The sequence below is a fragment of the Desmodus rotundus genome, chromosome 1, assembly GCF_022682495.2.
Source record: "Desmodus rotundus isolate HL8 chromosome 1, HLdesRot8A.1, whole genome shotgun sequence".
Lineage (NCBI taxonomy): Eukaryota > Metazoa > Chordata > Mammalia > Chiroptera > Phyllostomidae > Desmodus > Desmodus rotundus.
This window is the reverse complement of record NC_071387.1, coordinates 171,486,850-171,507,605: the sequence shown is the minus strand read 5'-3', so window position 1 is coordinate 171,507,605 and position 20,756 is coordinate 171,486,850. Positions and strand designations below refer to the sequence as shown.

Here is a 20,756-nt window from a genome sequence, read left to right as displayed (position 1 = left end):
GCCTGTCGTCTTGTACCTCATGGAACCCTGCCTTGGAAAGGGTGGGCACAGACCCTGGTCACTCACCCAGGCTGCTCCACAGCCAGACGCCTCTGCCTTGTCTCCACTCTCCACCCAGTCAAGAATGCTCACTCCGTCTTCTATTTGGCCCCTTCCAGTCCTTGTAGGAGCATCACTCCGGCTATTTTGTCCTTAGTGAAGGGCCTGGGTGGAGGCTTGCCTTTAGGCTGCCTCCTACTTCTGCTTTCAATCCCGAAACCAGAGCCCACTACACACTCTCTGAGACCCAGGATGCCAGACTCTGAACACAAAGACTTCTTGGAATGGGGAAAGGAAAACAAACTTTTCATTCTCCTCCAGTAGAAGGGATGCCACAAACTAATACCTCAATAAATCATCTTGTCACAGGATACATGTGTCGTCACTCTATCTCCGTCCGTTCCTCATGGGAATTGTGGCTTGCGTATTTTCAAAGGCATCTGCTTTTCTTTGTGAAACACACACATATTTTCCCAGATTAAGAGGTTATAGGGTTCATGATTCAACGTTGTTAAAAACTAAGCACATGCACACTGGCATTTAGACTCCCATCTTCCCACCACAGAGAAGCCATCACCATTATTACCTATGTGCCTCTCCTTCCGGTCTGTTTTCTTCGCATTCTATATATTTTAAATATGTTTGCTACCAGGCTTTGGACTCTACGCTTCTCACCTATGTCTTTATAAGCATTTCCAGAGTAATATCCCATCTTGTGATTGTAGTGCAGCTTATTTAACTACTTCATTCAGGGATTTTAGGAGAATGAGGTTGCTCATTTGTTCAGAATCATCCTTTGTTCTCTGTCATCTCCGAAAAAGTTCAAAAAAGGGACGTGGGTATGGGGGTGGGGTGGTAAATTGACTTAATTGGAAACAGACAAACAAACAAACAAAAAACTTCCACAGAGAGGGGGCAGTTCATCCCAGGTGGTCTTCAGAAAGGAAGAACGGGAGTGGGCAAGCGGAGACATTTTGTTGCAAGTTCCAGCTGTTGAGTTCTCGGGGAGAAGTCACTCCTCTGTCAGCCTCAGTCCTCGGGCCTCTTCCGACCACCTTTTCTTCCGTCATTTTGGGCTTTTTCATCATTTGATTTCAGGCGAGTGACTCAGGCAGGGCCAAGCCTTTATAATGGGGTAGATTTGCAAAAACATGTATTTCTTTTAGTATATAAAAAACATTTGGTGGACAGCATGGCCAAAAAATGAGTTATTGTAAGAAAAGTTGCCATCCCTATTTCTATTCCTGAATCTTATCAATTTTTAAAAAACATTTTAAAAAGATTAGGGAAGTTGTTATAAATTGATTAACTGTTTCTCATAGATGAGTTAGAGATTAATCTTCTTGAGGTGAAATTACATCTTGCGAGGAGGTAGAAAACTAATCAAAGTTCTCTCTGAGAGGAAGTTCCAACAGTTCGAAAATGACTCATCCCTGAAGCAAGGCAGTGACAAGCAGGCCAGGAGGGCTTGGGGGTGGGGTTACAATTAATATACCAAAAGTGGTGCCAGACTCATTGTCAGTATTTCTTTCAACTAAAACATAAAAACTGGTTATTGGTTTTACTGGTTTTTTGCTGTATTACAATAATTCAATAACTTATTTTATAAATGGAATTATATGTGTTTATTGAATAATGTGTTGTGGCCACATTAAGTAATCTTCTGGGGACCTTTCCCAAACCCCTCATTCCTTAGTCCCTATTTCTCGATGATAAAAAATTTTCCTGTGTTAAGTATCTTTATTCTATAGTGCTTAGTTGGGAAAATACCTTAACCTGACTAATACAGTAACAATTTGCCTGCCCGGATATGAAACCTTTCTTTAACAGGTGCATTTCTAATTTAGATGATTACATGTTGGTTTATTTCATTTTATTTTATTTTGGTCTTTAGTCATTAAAAAAAAAACCACGACTGCCTAGTTTCTGTTAAACCTTGGGTAGACAGACTTTTTTTGTCTTCTCAAATACACAATGTCCCCTAACTAAACAATGAAACTATTTAAAAAGTCAGGGAAATGTCTCCCTCCCCAGATTTCCTGATTGCAAACTCATAAGCACATCTCATGGGCCCTATACCTTTCCTCCTTCTGCCTGGGGCAGAGACAGACGCTCCTTTAAAGAAGTTGGGGATTTTGGTAGAGTAACAAAACTGCACACAAAAGAAGTACAGGTTGAGTTGAAACAAGCAAACCAAGCGGATGGTTGTGTTCATAGAGATCCCTCTGTCTTATGAAACTGTGTGTGTCACTAGGAGCTAGTCTCCAGTTTATACAAAGGTGACGTGACCTGTTGTTTACCAACTCATCTGCTTTTTAAAAACTTATTTAAAAATATTGAATCTTTCAGATACAAAAAGAAGTGTGTGTGTGATTTTTTTAAACTAAAGTAAGAGACAATTTTTGTCATCTGAAGAACATAGCATCATGCCCTGGCTGGCATGGCTCAGTGGACTGAGCACCGGCCTGGGAAGCAAAGGGTTGCCGGTTAGATTCCCAGTCAGGGCGCATGCCTGGGTTGTGGGCCAGGCCCCCAGTAAGGGGCATGTGAGAGGCAGCCACACATTGATGTTTCTTTCTCTCCCTCTCTTTCTCCCTTCCTTCCCCTCTCTAAAAATAAATAAATAAAATCTTAAAAAAAATAACATAGCATCAGATTTTTGATGTACTGTCCATGAAGTAGATTAGCACAAAGTAATTTTGCTCTTACTATATAATTTTGTGAGTTAAGAAACTTTGGCACCTACTGTAACAAATAGTCATAGCCCCTAATATCTGAAGACCCAGGCAAAAAAGATTCTTTGGCCTATCAGTGAGCCCCACGATGTTGTTGTTATACTGTGAATGAAAACATGTGACCACAAAGCCCCAGGAGTGACTTACTTGGTAGCTATTGACAGATTTGTTTTCACGGTCACTGAGGTACACTGTTGTCTTCATATGCATTTCGATCCTTCATTAGGACTTAGGGTCTGTTTTAAAAATAATAAGCAAAAATAGTGGACAATTTCACAGTCATTTCTTTTGTAGTGTCAGTGATTTGTTTTTATTAATTTGAAGTATCCTAGTTCTAGTCTTGATATGCAATTTAATTTCCTGTGGGTGAACTCAGAACCCATTTCAATAAGGCAATTTTATACAGCAGGGTGCCATCTCCCCGTACCATTGAATTTCTTCTACGTAGAAATGTTTTCCTGTGAAGGTTAGGGATTCTATAACTTTACTAAACAGGAATCCAGGAACACAATGAACAGGAACTCTCTGAGTCACTGCAGAGTGTTGAATGTGTTTAGAGTGGATGCCTGGTGAATAGGGTGAAGAGGAGGAGTTGGTGTGTTAGTCTGGAGCTCCAGGTACTTACTAAGAAGGGCCAAACCCCAGGTTACAGACAAATGAGGTCACCTCTTTAAACACAAGGCTGGGCCTAGGAGAAACAGGTGGGCGTGCCCGTACGAGGCCGGCCAGTGGTTTGAAGGGAGTGAAGCCAGCATCAGACATTTCCTTAGTATCTGACATTGACTCTGACTTGGCACTCTAACTTGTCTGAATTCCTGCCGTAGTTGTAATGTAGTTCACACAATTTAGTGACATCTTTTTCCACACACAGACACATTCTTATTTGTGTTCACTAAGTCTGAAAGGTCTTTGGGGAGCAGAAATGGGGGAAGATGCCAGACTAAAGCAATGACATCTTGGAAGAATTAGGTACCACAGAAGGATCCAAGATCTGGGGGTGCCAAGTTCATAGAAGTTGTAGATTTTATAATGTTGAGGTTGTTTTAGGTTGAGATGTATCATTTGTAAATGCTTCAACTTCAAAAAAAAAAAACCTTGTCTTAATCATAGAGTCAATGTACCTTATTAGATGCTTTAGATCCTCCTTGGGCCACTTCGCTTCCTAACGCATCTTACACTGCGGGCCCTTAGTCCTTTTCTCCAAAACCAGCGCATACAAAGGTGTTTCAGGTCAGAAATTTGATTCCTGTGTTCTCTAAAACTTAAAGAGTCAGATCTAGAAACAGAGAAACAAGTAAACAAACAAAAAAGCCCTATTAAAGAGCATGATCCAGAAATTTGGATTTAATTTTGAAGTCTATTCAGAAACAGGAGAACAAAAAAATCTGATTCACACATGCTTAACACAGCCCTCTCCCCTAGTTGTGCCTGACTAGGCCAGCTGGTTTGGGCAGGGAGAAGGAAGATGATCCTGCTTGCCATGGATAATCCATGTGTTGGGTCATCTGCCTTTGGATCCTTGCGAATACTCTGTGGAGGAGGGAATGTCCAAATCATGACATCTCACCTGTCTGTGTACCATGAGCGTGAAAGCTGTGTACACAAGTTTATTCCAGAATAAAAAGCATGCCCCAGTGGTGACATTGAGGCATCTGTCCATCTGGGTCAGGCTTGCTGCCTCCAGAAAAACCTCACAATCTGGTGTGAAGCTTTACAGCTCAACACACCCCCTGGATCTGCCCATCAGGCTGCAAGCTCACAGTCTGTTTGGCTGACACCTCGAGAGCAGCTCCATGTCTTAGGCGTGGATCACTAGTTACCATGCTACCAGTTTCTGTGTAGGACCAGAATGCTGAGATTACTTTGTAAGGATAGGTGTAGTTATTATTGGGTTTAGGCCCCTTCAAGTTCTTCTTCTCTACCTTATAGACATTTTAACAAAATGGCTAAAAGCACAGGCTCTGAATGAAGGCAGACTGCCGGGGTTTGGATTCCAATTCTAGCTTTTACTAGACGTGTGATCTTAAATAAGTTTCTGAACTTGTCAGTTCTTCAGTTTTCTCATCTATAATGTCTGGATAAAAATAAGTCCTACCTCAAAATAAGTCCTACCTCATAGGATTGTTGTGAAAATTAAACCTTTGCTTGGCATGTGTTAAACACTTGGTCAAAGTTAGCAGTTACTGTAGTTGTCGCTCACGTTTGGGCAGACTCCCCATGAAGGTAGTCGGCAGGTTGCTTGGGGAGTGTGGCGTCAGAGCAAGGCGCACTCGGTGGCGTAAGTGATTAACTGTGTTGGCCACGGGGAGACCTGTGCACATGGTTTGGAAACACTGAAGTCTGGTGGGTGCAGTCCTTGCACGTCCCTCCACCTTAACATTGCCACTTGGAAGCCCTTGGCCTGCGCTCGTTTGGACACTCGAACTTGTCATTCTGCAGCTTTTGTGTTTCTGTTTCTAAAGCCAACCAATCATCCTTCTTATTGTTGAATTCTTTCTATAACTGCATTAATATTTACATTTACTCTCAAGCCTTGCTCCTTAGAACTCTTCAGTCTCTTTAGTTTTTGCATAATTCATTGGGTTGATTTTAGAAGTTAATTCTATGGGCAATTTTGTGCTTCTTGTTGCAAGATCCTTGAAGGAAAGCTGTGGTGTAACATTCCAAGCCTGAAAACATATATATATGCAGGAAAGAAGGTATGCAAAAGAGAGAGGCCAAAATGTTTTATTTTGACAGCTAATGTCTTGAAGTATTTGTTATGAGCCAGGCACTATGATAGTTTCTTTATATTCTTTATCTCATTTAATTTCTCCATAGCCCTCTAAGGTAGCTTACAGTCTTATTCCTATTAAACAGAGCAGTAAATTGAGGCTTAAGGGAGCTGGAATTTGAATCAGATCTACCAATGGCATTTCGTAATTGTACTACCCTAAGAAATAGCCACTTTTTGAAATCTCAAACAGAACTCTCTTCATTTGTGGGATTGAATTATTATGCACTTACGTAAGAAGCAGTTAGAGTTATCTCTACATCGAGTATGGATTTCTCACTTTGAACGTGCCCAGGTTGTGGGAGCCGCACAGCCTCCCTTCCTTGGCCCTGTCTGCACTCATTGTTGGGACCACCCTGGCAGTCCCCGTACTGTCTTCCAGAGCTAAAGTTCTGCTAGTCAGCTCACACATGGCAAGAGCAAGGAGCCTTCATTACCCAGGCTGAATACCGAGCAACTTCAGGGCCAGCATCTTCCGGTATCTCCCCAGCCCAACTGTCTTTAGCAACAGAATTGGTTCCTTGTGTCCAATTTCATTTTTGTAAAATGAGAGAACAACTAAGAAAACATCAGTGGGTGCAAATGAGGAAAGAAAAGACATCTGTCAAGTTAATTAAGGAGAAACATTCCTTTGACCTCTTTTTTTCCCTGTGTTTTCACCAAGGTGTGCTGTTCTCCCCTCCTCAAAGGGCTGCATCCCTTTCATGTTGGGAATAAATAGTTGGGGGAGCAGGGTCAGAGACTGAGCGTGTAAGTGTGTGATGAACACACAACTAACTTTAATATCCATTTGGCAGTCTTCTTGTTGTTTATACGGCTAGGAAACATTTTCTTTTACTTCTGCCCATTATCACAGCTTTGACATTCATGTCATTAACAGAATGTCATTTGCAAGATACTGAATTAGGCGCAGCTAGCAACAAAACATACTGCACAGAAAGATAATGGCTTTTTGCCCATGACTTTTTCTCCCAGAAAAGAACAAAGTGGAGTTCTGATGTCGGCTTTATGTGTGTGTGTGTTTGTGTTCTGACTGTGGAGGCACATGGAATCGGGGCAGTTCACTGGTGGGCAAAGCGTGATGCCACATCGCTGTGAAGGCAAAATGCTTTAGAGCTGGAAGGGTGTAAGTAGTCGTGCTGTTCACTCTGGGCTTGACCTCAGTTCCCGGTGAGTGTCATAAAAGGAGATCTGGTGGTTGTGGAGGTAACCCCCCCTCCCTTTTGTGGGTCAGAAAGGAGCAGCCCCAGATTCCTCTGAACCAGCGAAAAGGAGCAGAGCTTTTGATTTTTATGGGTAGTGGTTAGCTATGCAGTTGAATTACCCTCCTAGACTAAAATATAGCCACAAAATCAAATGTTTCTAGGTATAGCGAGTTAAACTGAGGTTTAATTTCTATAGGGGGAAGCCTGGTGGAATTGCTAAAAGAATATTATATCTGTTCAGATGTTATATATCTATATGCCCAAATAAGATTTGGATGTAAGGAACTTCTCCAATCCAACTGTATAAAGCTGATGACCATCTCTCAAAAGCAATGAAAGTGGGAGATAATAAGTACAGGGGAAAAGAGTTACTAGTTACGGTATTTCTGAAAAGGTAGGTCGGAACATTAGAGGGAAGCTGTTGCATTTACTCTGATCTGGTACTGCTATCACTTTCTATGGCTTTTTACAGATTTATTTCCTTATCACTGGCCAACTGAGAGTAATCCAATGCTATTAAATTAAATAGATTAAAAGTAATTTTTATAGTTGGACTTTGAACTTGGTTTTCTGCTACTTAAAAAGAAAAATATATCCAGTTGTGACTTTTATCCATTGTAAATATGAAATATGGGAATTTAAAAAAAAGTGTTTAAGTCACACACATCCCCAACCTGTAAATACACACACACACACACACACATAAAGTGGAGGTTTAGAAAAACATTAGTTTGTAATTTTAAAAATTTTTCCTTAGCTCTCCAGCATGTCTATAGTCTTATCTTTGGTTCCTGACCACAAATGCCCTGCGACTAACCAAAGGCTTGGGTGTCAGTCTCACAGGAATTTGACCCTGACCCTTTACCCCGTTTTAAAGTTGGGGCCACCACCCTCACCTCTCCCCAGCTGTCTTTGTTGCCATGTTGATAGCCCAGCCAGTAAGAACAGCGCTTCAGCTGCCCGGGACAGATTAGACCTCTCTTAGGAAGGACTCCATGCCATCAGTGTTTTGACCAGATCGGCCCTTGGAGCAGTTTCTCAGGGTATAGCACGTGTCTTTAAACCATCCAATCAGAATTAATTACCTCAGCTTCTCAGCACTGTTCACACCCTCATCCCAAGCAACAGGCTATGTTGTGTGTCTTTCAGGTGAGGTTTGGCCTGTTGTACCCTGTCTGAGTAATCACAAGTCCAGAAGTCATCTTATCATGGACTCTCTCTGCCCTTAAGTGTCCTCATTCAAATCAGTGACCTGCCCAAAAGTTTTCGGATTCCTGGGGAGGCATATAGGCTTGATATACCTCCTATGATTCGTGTTGTAGATAAGTTGCACTAAGAAAAAAATTCACAGGTATTCAGATCCTTCTCACTTGAATTACTTTTTACTTCTATTAATTTCACATCATTTCCAACTCCTACTTGACTTTGGACATTATATTATGCTCCTCTTTTAACTCCTCTGATTATCCCACTGTGATTTTATTTAGAGTGACATGCATACAGGTTTTCCCAGTGAGATGTTTCAAACCATATATCCAGCACCACAAACCTGTCAGCTCTGTGCGTCTTCTCAGTTTTACCTGGCCTTAATCAATCTAATAGGCGTAGGCTAATGCAATCCATCTTGGGTCAGTTTAGTCTTGAAAATTAGGCTATGTTTGTCCACCAAGTTAAATTATATACTTCCTGGAGGCAGGAACCATATTTACTTAGTCAATTAAAAATATTTACTGACTCTCTATTCAAATCATTTTTATTTTCTGTATTTCCTGGCTATCCAGAGAGTCACTATTATATAAAATATAATCTTTGCCCTCAAGGGATTTAACCCCCCTTCTAGACTGTGACCTCCCTGTGGACTTTTCAGTCACGTTCACTGAATGAATGGGTGACCACGGGGTGGAAGCCCTGCCTGCCAGGGCACCGTGGTCACTGTGGTGAATGGCAGCCACCCATCAGTCACAGGCTGACATTTGACTTCAGAGCTCACCATGTCAGCCACATGGAAATAGCCCTGTTGGGATGTCTTACTTTGAAATAGCAATAAAATGGAATGACTAAAAAGGAATAGGTTTAAAAGAAGTGTGTGTGTGTGTGTGTGTGTGTGTCAGGCAGATCACTGAAATTAAGGGTTTATTAGGGAAGACCTGTGAAATGAGAGGGAAATTTGCCATGCACAGTATAAAGTTATATACTATGTACTATATACAAGTTATAGGGCTTATTATTTATGAAAATACGTTTCAAAGCTGAGTGGGATTTTATCTCACACCGTAGCTGACAACAGATTTTTGTTTGTACCTCTATTCCAGATTCTGCCTTATCTGCGATTCAGTTATCTGTGAATCAGTCTTATCTCTTCTTTTATACTTTAAATACTTTGAGAATGTTTTCTTCATTTTCTTATCTCCCACAATATTTTGTACATTGGAATAGATGTTCCATAAGCATTTGTTACATTGAGTAGTGTCTTGCTATTGTCTGTGTGTTCAGCCATCTCTCTCTATGAAGACCGTTCTGAAAATAGTATGAGCAACCGTTCATTTCCATTATAATCAGTGCCTTTAAAAAGGAGATTTCCTACTAATGGAAAAGTGAAGTTCAAGTATCAAGCCAATAATGTCAGTAATAAGCATTCATACTTACATACCCCTGGTAACCGTGAACTAGGTCATGACATTCATGCAAAAACGCGAAGGCCTGAAGCACGCGGGCTTGGTAGTCAGCACGGCAGCAGCACCGCTATTTCTCCGGTGTTTTGGAGGCTGTACAGAAGAGCATGGACTGGTATAATGCTTGCCCTGAATTCGGGGGCCACTTTCTTTTGCATGAGTTAATTTTAAAATAAAACACTTTATTTGAAAGTAGAATTACAGGAAATGACTATGATGAAAGATGCACATCAACTCTACATCCTGATCTCCTTTTGTCCTTCTGTGCTTATTTTAATGGAGCAGCCAGAATGGTTCTTTTAAAACAAAAGTCAGATTATGTTTAAAACCTTCGGGAGGCTTCCCTTTGCACCTGGGCTAAAAACCCGTCCGGCAAGCTGCCAGAGATCTGAATCCTCTCCTGTTTGCTGTCCACTTTTGCTGCTTGTTTCTGGCTCACTTCAGTCCTGCCACACCCGCCCTGGCCCTCGCCGTTCCTGGAGCACTTCCACCTGAGGGCCTTTGCTCTGGCTGGGTGCTCACTCCCTCATCCCTCTGGTCTCGTTCACATGTCACCTCCCCAGGGAGGCCTTTCCTGACCACCTGTTTACCATTGTGGGTTCTTACATCTGCACTCCCTGTCCTCCCTTCTGCACTGTTTTTCTTAACCATTGTCTCTCATACTTTAAATATTATCACCATCTGCCATACTATGAGTTATCTCATTTGTTGTGTTTATTTTCTGTTTCCTCCAGATTGTAAGCCCCTTGAGGGGCAGCAAGCATTTTGTGTGTTTAGAATGGTACCTAGCATATTATTAGAGACTCGAAAAGTAATTTTTGAATGAATTAATGAAAGCCTGGATGGAGCCTTGATTTCATGGGCCATACGGAACACACTGACATTGCCTTAATGTCACATAAGTAGCAAAATATGTCCCAGGGACAGAAATATTAATGCTTTGTTCTCAGTGGCCTTGTGCTGTTCAAGGAAAGGGGGAGAGCTGTGGACTGGAAGAAGCAGAGAAAGAGTAGACAGATTTACATAAGAAAGGTGAAAATTATTTCTGGGAGAAGACAGAAATGAAGTTATGGGCAAGGCAGCCTCTGAAGGAAGAAGCAGGATTTGGGGGGAAAGTATCCAAAGATTTTAAGGAAGACTTGCTTTATGTTGCATAATATGTTTTTTCTTTCAAATACAGCCTCAGAGGTATTTTCCAAAGCTTTTGCTATCACATTTGCAAATGCACAGAGGCCTAGATATTTCATTTTGCAATGAAGGAAAAAGAAATGTCCAGGATATATATAATTTTCATACATTTAGAATCCCAAAATTTGTTTCAAATAAATAATCTACAAAAAGAATGAATTAGACCCATTTTTGTGTTGCCACAGATAAATCTGACTCTGGGTGATGGGCACATAGTGCAGCATTGGCTCGTGTGCCATAGAAATGTGCACTTGAAACTGAGAGGGTCCTGTTAGCCAGTGCCGCCTCAATAAATTTAATTAAAAAAATGAAATGTGGAGTCACAAATAGTAAGTTACAAACTATCTATAATGTATAGTGTGCATTTTTCTATTTATATAAAAGCTAACAATCGTGATTGTCATACAAATACAAAATGAGCTAATTAATAAATGTAATGGTAACATATTAAAAGTAGTTCAAAGGAGTCCTGGCTGGTGTGACTCAGTGGGGTGGGTGTCATCCCACAAAAGGAAGGGTCTCAAGTTTGATTCCTGGTCCAGGCACATGCCCTGGTTTCGAGTCTCTTCCTTGGAAGAGGCGTGTGCAGAAGACAACCTATTGATGTTTCTCTCCTTCTCTTTCTCCCTCCCTTCCCCAGTCTCTAAAATAAATGAGCATGTTTTCAGATGAGGACAAAAAAAAAAAATTCCTGGCCGGTGTGGCTCAGTTAGTTGGAGCATTGTCTCATAACCAAAAGGTTGCAGGTTTGATTCCTGGTCAGGGCACATTCTTAGGTTGCAGGTTCAATCCCCAGTCCAGGTACATTTGGGAGGCAACCAATTGTTGCTTCTCTTACACATCAATGTTCTCTCCCTTCCTCTTTCTCTAAAAGCAATGAAAAAAATGTCCTCTGGTGAGGATTTTTTAAAAAAGTTCAAAGGAAATTTTGAGAACCAGAAGTATATGTATATATATTTTTTCAGTAAGGAATGATGGATCTACTGGATCAGTAGATACAAAACTGATTCATATCGTGTGGTATAATGATATTAAATGTTTGGGGTCATCTTCCCATGGAGTGGATAGTGATCATATCTGCACCATACGAAGTTAATTCACATTATTATGGAGCAGAATCATTTCCATTGCTACCAGTTTTCTACAACTTAACTTCTACCCCTACAGAGTTTTTAAACAGCCTAGTCAATAGAAAGATAATGAAAGATATAAACTCTTATAGGCTTGATAATCCTCTTGGGGCTTCACTGTAGAGCCTAACAGGCCACTGAAAGCCATTCATCTTTTCTGCAGTTTCAGGCCTTTGCCAGTGGTTCCTGATGGTGATACTACTAGTGAAAGTGCGAACATGTACACAGGTGTTGTCCATCGGTATACAAGTATCTCTGCTAAGGTACCAAAAATGGATGGGAACGCTGTAAGCCACAGTTCCTTTAGTAGTTGCCTAGCTGGAGAGTGGAAAATTGGATGTCAGAGGGTACATTTCTCCCTATCTCTAATATATATGATAAAATGATACATTTGTTCATTTCAGGTGGTGGGATAATTATTGGATTATTTTTCTATATTTTTAATATTTCACTTTCCAAAAAGTATATATAAGTTTATGACCATTTCTCTAACCTGGTCCAAGCCTTCTATTGTAAAGATAAGGAATCGAAAGGCTGCCTGGCTCATAATGTGTTCAGCGGCTCCAATCTTCTTGCCCAGTCTTCTTCCACTTCAGCCTTCCTCTTTGTTTAAGGAATAGCCAAATGTTCAGATTCTATTAAGGTATTAGGAAATAGTTAGCAGATGTTCATATCCAGGAAAGCTTTGGTCTATAATTGGTCTCCTGTGCAAATTTATCAAATTTTTCATCAAGATGAATTAATAAATTATAGCCTAGCTTTTGAGAATTACTGGAGCTCTTCGTATGCAGTTCACGGTGTGCTCGCTGCCCCTCCACTGTGGTCAGGCAGATTCCATAATGAGTGTTGACCTTTCAAGTCAGCCATGGATGTTAGAAATTACTGTCTGTTGGGGTTTCCCCTCCTTGGCTTGTCTTGCCATGATCAGACATGATTGGTATTCATGTCTCAGAATGAATGTAATTTAAAATTAAGCAGAATTTCAGCTAGTCAGAACAGTTGCTAAAGGCCACAGCCTGGTGGGCCTCATGGCTTTTACAGCCTTGGTTGGGGATAATTAGGTTTTTCTGCCGGGAGAGATGTGACAAGAGCCAGATGTGAAATGTTTACAGGTCTCAGCAAGCCCTTCCCATGGAACCCTGAGCAGAAGGACAGCCTAGGCAGAGAGAGAACATGGGTGCTTTGGGCCAAACAATACATTCCCCTCCCTTCCTCAGTTTAGCAACCTGTATTCTTCTTTGTCCTTCACACTGAGTCAGCCTGGCATAGATGATGAAATGCGTGATCCTTCTCTTTATCTTCCCAGCAGATGGAAGGCACTGTTGGCAGCAGTTAGGGGATTGTGAAACTGCTTTGGTGAATGGGAACAGTAAGCTCAAGGAACAGGACTGGTGCCCTGTTCAATCCTCATTTCACCTGCGTGAGCCAAAACACCACGCAGACAAATAAAAGACTTCCTTCTGGTGGCCTCATATCACCCTAAAGCATTTCCACCTGAGTGCCCGTGCCCATCCAGCTGTGACTTTCTTATTCAGAGTGTCTGTCTCTGCTTGCCTTGCCTTCCAGCCCCCAGGGGCCAGCCGGGCTTGCTCACTGTCATTGTATTTCCACCTTCTCATTCTCCTCAGATCCCTGGTCCACAGTGTTTATTGTGCGGTGTGTGTCTTGTGTGTGTCTTGCCTGCAGGTGGGTCTTTCCAGGGAGGAGTGAATAGAATGGGGTGAAAAGAAATGCTTACTGGCTCCATTATCCTGAGTTGGTGCAAAGACCACTTTGCCTTTGTCTCTAGTTGCATACGGCTGTCTTCTCTGGCTAAATTACATTTTGCAAGTAACGAATCTATCTGTGCCGTCATTGTGCCACCTTCCCAATCAAGAGAACAAACCGAGCCTGGAATCCACAGGCAGAGTAGGTGTCTCCCTAAGTCATTTCAAGTGGAGAACTGAGGAGGAGGAAGTGCTTTGTGGGAAGTGGACACCCCTGTGTTTGGCTTTCAGATCAGAGCACAGGAAGGGTGAATGGCTTCTGTTTCGTCTTCAAGAGTGAAGCAGAAAGAATGCTTTTGGGGATGAACTTGAGCTTATGAAACTTGAATTCATAACTGTCCTTCTGTTTCATTTGGGAATTATATACTTTTGTTCCTAAGGCTGAAATTAGAGGTAAATCTTTGCGAGCTCAAATGCTTAGGTGAGGATAAATTTTTAAAAAGTTAAAAGATTTCTGCCATAGTAGAAGTGGTGTTCCTGTTTTACCTGGTGGGGCATCTTTTTGGGGGGAGGTGGGGAGATGACACCGCCTGAGAAAAAGCAAGCCTGAATTGACTTAGTCGTGCGGGTGAAAGGGATGGGACCTCGATTTTGCTGCAAGTGGCCCTGTTTCTGCTTTATCATTTTATGGATGAGGTGAGTGTGGTGCAGTCAGGAGCACCTGAGGAGCTGCCTCACGCTGGGATGCCATAAGCTTCTCCTTTCATCAGCAGAAAAGAGTGTGATACCTGGATGAATAAATCATGACAGCAGAAGTCAGCTCAGCATTTCGCACCAGCATCATTATTAATGTGGGCAGTGCCAGGTGCTGAGGCAGCCAAGGTAGCAAGTACCCATAGCTGCTGTCTACCCGGAGTTTTCTTAATGTGGGATTAAATGCAGATTCCTGTTCATTTATTGGGGATCAGGCACCTAGAGCAATAAGATTAGGTGATTCTCAGATAATCAGGCACAGGTAGTATTAAAATTACATAACTCCCCTTTGCCCCCAACCTTGGAAAGTTATCTACAGAATATCTTAGTAGGGTCCCAGGATTTAAAAGTATTTATATATCAAGATCTAGGTATTTGGAGGTTAAATACAGTATAAAATCCTCCTTTATCCTTAAGGATGTTAGCAACATATATACTCATTTGTGAGGCCAAGACCCTACTTTATGAGTGTGGAGATGCATTTTGTGTACACATGGAAATCTGTCTTGACCTAGGTTTTATAGTATTGTTTTGTCTTGCTGAGGAACATTTCATGGTGTACATCTTCCTGTCTGATTGTTGAGAGATTCAAGAAAGTTCCAAGTGTGTTATCATTTTAATAGTGTCTCTAGCTTCATGCTGAAGATCCATATAGAGGTTAGATAAGACACTGTCAGCTTTGATTGTGATAGCATTTGTCAGTGAGCTGTGACAATTATTTAAGGGTTAGTGTAACGTCCAACAGTGCCTTAAATATGGTAAGTGGTTCAAATTCTGAAGGTTTGTTTTTAACTTCTTTAAGTTGCTCATGTATTCAGAGATGAGAATCTTATTTTTTACTATAAAACGCATTTATACTCATCTATTTGTAAAGATCACACATCTTTATAGAGAGAAGACAAAGAGTGGATGAATATAATATAAACTTTTTTCATAGTTTTATATTTTTATATTGACCAAGCAAGTAAATACCATTTTCAGGTTTTGTTTAGACATTTATTTTTGAGATTTATTTTTGAATCTCATTTTAAAAATCAATATTTTCTACCCTTCTATGGTGGACTTTTAAATAACTGATAAAAATGTTAGATTTTTTGTTTGTTTATTATAAATCTAAATTATTGTCTAATTATTTTGCTTATTGTGGTAGTATGCTAGTCATTCTATATCTCTTAAGGAAAATTCAGTTTTTAAAGTTTTCTTTATGAAATATTTTCTAAATTTTAGGTTTAAGTAAGTAAGCATATATTACTAATATCCCTGTTTAAGATATTTATCAGATTACTGTTTCTACTTATTTATATTTTGATTTGATTTACATATATAAGCAATAATTGATTATCAGGAGAAAGTTTTCATAAATGAACAAATATTAAATATAAAAAGTAATGCAAATAGCTGTTTTTTTGAGTTAACTCTTATTTCAGTTAATTTGCTCAATTAACAAATAACTTGGCTGAGATTTCCAGGGTATAAATCTGTCATTTAAAACATTTTTTTTATTAACACCAGCAAGTTGATATACTTAAAATAGCTGTATTGAAATGAAAGGAGGCATTAATTTGAATTAACACTAAATATATTATACAGTTTCTTTTTAAAACAGTCACACTATCTGATTTAATAATTATGAATTTAATACAGTTTCTGATAGATGAGTTGATAATATCTCAATCCACCTTCATAATTAAGTATCAAGGGCCTATTCTTATTCTACAGCTTCTTTAAGGCTGAGTAAACATGATCTTAATTATACTCACAGATAATGCTAGGGGATGTTGATTACTCCGGTAAGGAAAATAAAATGATGCAGCCTGACCTTAAGAAATTTTAAATACGGGAATGTTGACAAATGGTGATAAGCAGCAAACATCTGAGAGAGAGGATTGCTTTGCAAGTCAATATTGCTGAAAGAAATTGGGTTTGTTTAAATGTATTACATGTATATTTAGAAATGCTCCTTTCAAATATTTTATACAAACTTTCAAAAATATCCACTATACCTAATTTAGAAGTCAGGTAAAAATTCCTCTTTTAAGAACCTACTCTAACAGAGGTGTATTCTGAGTTAAGAAGACATTACAGTAAATCTTTAGTGGTGTTTGAAGGCAGCCCTAGTGTGGGAGAATGGAATTAGGGTGCCCTGAACCTTATTACAGGTCAATTCAGTGTGGTAACCTGCTGGGTTTTATTATGCTTTTCTAATGTCTACGCTGATAATAGAGAATGAAGTGCCAACATTTACTGAAGAAAAGCAAATGGAAGTAATATCCACTTCACCATCAACCAGTTTTGCATTTGTATTATTCTTTGAGGCTAGTAAAAGTTACTTTGGAATAAAATTAGCCATTTTATAACTTTCTACCAGGAGAAATAAGGAAAAAATAGTTGCCCTGTGCCGATATGAAGCCACTTGTTTCTATTCACTGAGTCCCAGGATAAAAACAATAGGTAGTGTGCCTATGAAAAAAGGCCTTCACTGTTATCTTCATCCAAACTGGAATCTGTTACTGTGTTTCTACAATATTTTCCATACTAAGGAATTTGAATGCAGTGTACATGATGAAAAATGAATGAGTGGTGAACTACATTTATCTTAGGCATCGGCTGTTCAGTTGACAAAAGGCACAAATATGAAATTTGTCGAAATAATTAGATTTTTAATTAGTGCATCATTGTAAGATTAATGTCATTGCGCTTCATTGCATGTAATTTTGTATTAGAAATTTCATGTCAACAAAGATGCTACCTGTGGTTTGCTGATTTGAATCCTTAATTTATCACTTGTATGTATGGCATGTCACATATTCGCAGTCAAGACCTGAGAGAAGGCACTTGGTTGTAGCTTCGCTGGTGGTGAGGAATACTGATGATGTTATACTGTGAGAATACTTTATATTTTCTAATATTCAAGCGGCAACCACCCCTCAAATATTAGTGCATACCAGCTTACAAAAATTTTGGTAATATTATGAGCAGATAGGTTGTTTAACTGCTAGTCTCTGCCTATGTTGAATATGATTGAATTATTGTTAATATTTATGCTGTAGTCTCTTTTTAAAAGGTTGTTTTTCCTTTGTTTTTGACAGCTGCCGAACGAGCAACCGGAAAAGCTTGATAGGCAATGGGCAGTCCGCAGCACTGCCTCGTCCACATTCCCCTCTCTCGGCCCATGCAGGTAATTAGTTCTCTTTCCTTGAGTTTTGTTTTACTTCTTCTTTTTTTTTTTTTGCCAGTTTTTCAAAATAATCCGGGCACTTTGAAATTCATGTGTCTTCACATCTTGTTAGCTTGGTTTTCCTGTTGGTTTATCACTAAGTTGTTCTTTCTGATGTTGGCCCAAACCTTACCTTCTTTCAGAGTGTTTGGATTCTAAAATCGAGACTTCCTTTTTACGTGGGTCCCTTTTTCAATTATTTCTTTCTCAATTTCTAAATTTGTGAGTGATGCAAGTCATGTTTGCATGTTAGGATTATTTGGAGGAAGCACAGGCATGCTGGTTCACATGAGGAGGATTAGGGTTAAAAACTACAGGGGAAGAAAAATGATCTTTTTTCTCTATTCTTCTAAGTTCTCCACTGGGAATCCAGTAAGCGAAACAGATTAGCAAGAGGAAAGCATACAGACTTACTTAATATAAGTTTTATGCGATGTGTGGAACCTTCATAAGGAAGTGATGACTCAAAGAAATGGTTAAATCTAAGCATTTTTTGATAAAGATTGAAAAAATATGATGAGGCAAAGGTGAGCTAATAACTGTGGTAAACGGGGAAACTTAGCAAGGCCTGTTGTTCAGATGCTTCTGTGCCCCTTATCTTTGGAGATAAGCGTGTTTCTTCACTCCAGGCACAGGGAGAGTGAGTGCCTTTCCCATTAGGGTTTTAGGACCCTCTTTAGGACAGGCCAGAAAGTGCTTTCTGCACACACCACTTCTCACATTCCTTCAGCTGAAAATACTCATTATGCCAGGATGATCGACTGTAGTTTGGGGTTGCATGCCCTGTACTCTGTCAGAAATAGTCAGCATTTCCCTCCTTAAAAGTTGAGCTTATTTCATCTATATTAGCGATTACAAACAATGGTATGAGCAGTCTAGAATGAGTCTTCTCTTGTATGTGTGCACAAGTTTATGTAAAGTTTTACCTGTCGATGATATATATACAATAATTATCTTGGTTTCATTCATAACCAATGTGAGGCCAATAAAGATTCAAAAGATGAGGCCCTTGGGCTCAAGTAATAATTATAAGGAAGGTAGAACTCTGTTTAAAAAAACTACAGTGAAGACTGTTTTCTATGTTGTGTGTGTGTATTTTTAAAAGTTCTATCCAAGATGGTTCAAAGAAGAAAAGGGTTAGTTCCCATCAGGAAGGTCTGAGAGAATTTGAAAAAGATACTTGATCACGATGTTGGGAGATGAACAAGAGCTGACAGGTAGAAATGGGGTGAGAGAATGGGTATTCCCAGGGGGTGGCCAGCGAGTGAGAGGTGCACGCTTGATTGTAAGAGAACATAAAGGTAGAAAAAGAGATGAAAGAGAGTGGAAGGAATTTTGACTTTGAGTGCCCTTCTAGGATTTTGAGGAAGATCTGGGTTTTAGGAAGATGTCTTCAGGATTGTGAAGGATGATGGGTCGAAAGGATGAGCAGTTAAGCTCTTCCTGTCTTATACTATTGTGATAGCTCTAATTTAATGCTGATGGGCTTTCAGATGTGGTTGATCTTGTATTTGGAAGTAGGGCTCTGATTCTTCTGTAGAAGTCCTTTGGCTTGTGGGGACAGGGGCTCTCAACTTGATAGTGGGCGTTATCAGTAATATGTTTGGGGAGAAGGGAGAGACAGAGGTAGTTACCCCATTGGAATAAAATTTTCTTTTATTCATAGTAGTGAATAAAAGATGGTAAAGTAAAAAATGTAAAAGATACATCCATGAAATTATGGTACCACAGCAAGACCACTGAAGTCCAGAAATGCTACTGCCAGTCAAAACTTCAGAGAAACTTGTGCACGAATACAAGAGAAGACACGTTCTGGACTGCTTATAGCAGCCTTGTATGTAATAGCTAAACAAGTGGAGCAACCCAAATATTTTTCAGTTGAAAACTGATAAATGAATTGTGGCATAATCATCCACGGAACACCGTGCCTGTAGAAGCCAATGAAGTAGCCCGGCACATATCTACATGGGTGAAACTCAAAGATAGCATCGGACAGCAAAGGCAAGTTACAGAAGAGTGTTATTTAAGCTGCTCACGTAAGGCTAACATGATGCTACAAAGAATACTTTGTTTAGGGATACACACATATATATATATAAACATAAATATGTATGTATATGCGTATATATGTTTATAGCAACGGTATAAAAGAAAACATGGTAACTTTAAACACCAATTTCATGATAGTAGTTACTCCTGAGAATTGGGAGGGGGGTATACTTGAGAGGAATAAGCAATTGGTGACACACACACAACTATTTATATCGTTACCATGTATACTTTAAGGATCTATATTACATCGTTGTCATAACAATCAGAGCTGACAGGGGTCAAGCAAGGCCTCCTACCTTCCTGAGATTGTTTTTTTCATCTTTCCCTTCCCCCAGCACAGTGCCTGGCAGTATACGCTAGGTGCTGAGTGAATGATGAATTCCATTTGTTACATGTAATTCAATAGTGATTAAAAAAATTAATCACACCCCTCTTTATAGTTTCCTGAAGTAATCGCACCACATTTTATGTACCTTTTGTTTAGTCTTTTATTACTGTGATTTTCTTCAGATCTTATATAGCGATTAGGGAAAATGTGGTTGTGGCTTTAATGGTCCTTTTCATTATTTTTCTTTATTCTATGTAGACTTAGCTTGAATTCTTTTCCCTTCAAACCTAATTTTAGTATTTAATCAGAGAAGTGGGCAGAGAGGAACCATTCTTTTGGTTTTGGAGAGTATTTTTCCTTATGTTATGGAGCCAACAGGTTGTTATTCCCTCAGAAGCTGGAGAAGCCTGTCAGACTTTTTGTGAGAAATGGCATTTATTGCAGTCTGGTAAATTCCTATTTCTGTATAAGAAGAAGAAAATGTAAATTAAGTAAAGGACCAATCCATGTGTCTTGATAATGTGAAATGCCACCTCACTCACTGTGCCCCTTCCCGCTTCCTTCCTGTTGTCACCTTCTCTGTCACGTGTGATCGTAGAATGCCAGGTGAGGGTTTCCAGATGTCTCCACAAAAAACAAGACACAGAAACACTGCCGTCTCACTGCTTCTTGGCCCAGGAGATGAAGTGGTACTTTCCATTGTCTTAGGTAGGGATGACATGAGTCGGGCTGCTCATCACTGACACGGGACTTTATACCCATCTCTGAATCAGCGGAGATGAGAACTTCAACTTATTTGTGTAGATGTATCACTAGTGCTCTGAGGAAAAGGAGTGCTGGCATAGTATTCGGAGCTTATCTCCGCAAACAAAGCAGTGTTTGTGGAAAGCCAGGGACTCCTCAAAGAACAGTGAGCAGGACAGTCCCATTAAAAAAAAAGGAAGCCAGAATATCCTGG

The 20,756-nt window shown here is 39.9% G+C and overlaps 1 protein-coding gene across 7 annotated transcripts in view; it reads left to right on the top strand.

The window, feature by feature from the left end:
* The window catches only part of MAST4 (microtubule associated serine/threonine kinase family member 4), a 524,552-nt gene that overhangs the window by 402,467 nt on the left and 101,329 nt on the right, over positions 1-20,756 (top strand). For all 7 annotated transcript variants that reach the window (XM_053913123.2, XM_053913118.2, XM_053913119.2 and 4 more), the window contains one exon: positions 17,291-17,379. In XM_053913123.2, the coding sequence (XP_053769098.1) occupies positions 17,291-17,379 (89 nt within the window). The remainder of the gene's footprint in view (positions 1-17,290; positions 17,380-20,756) is intronic.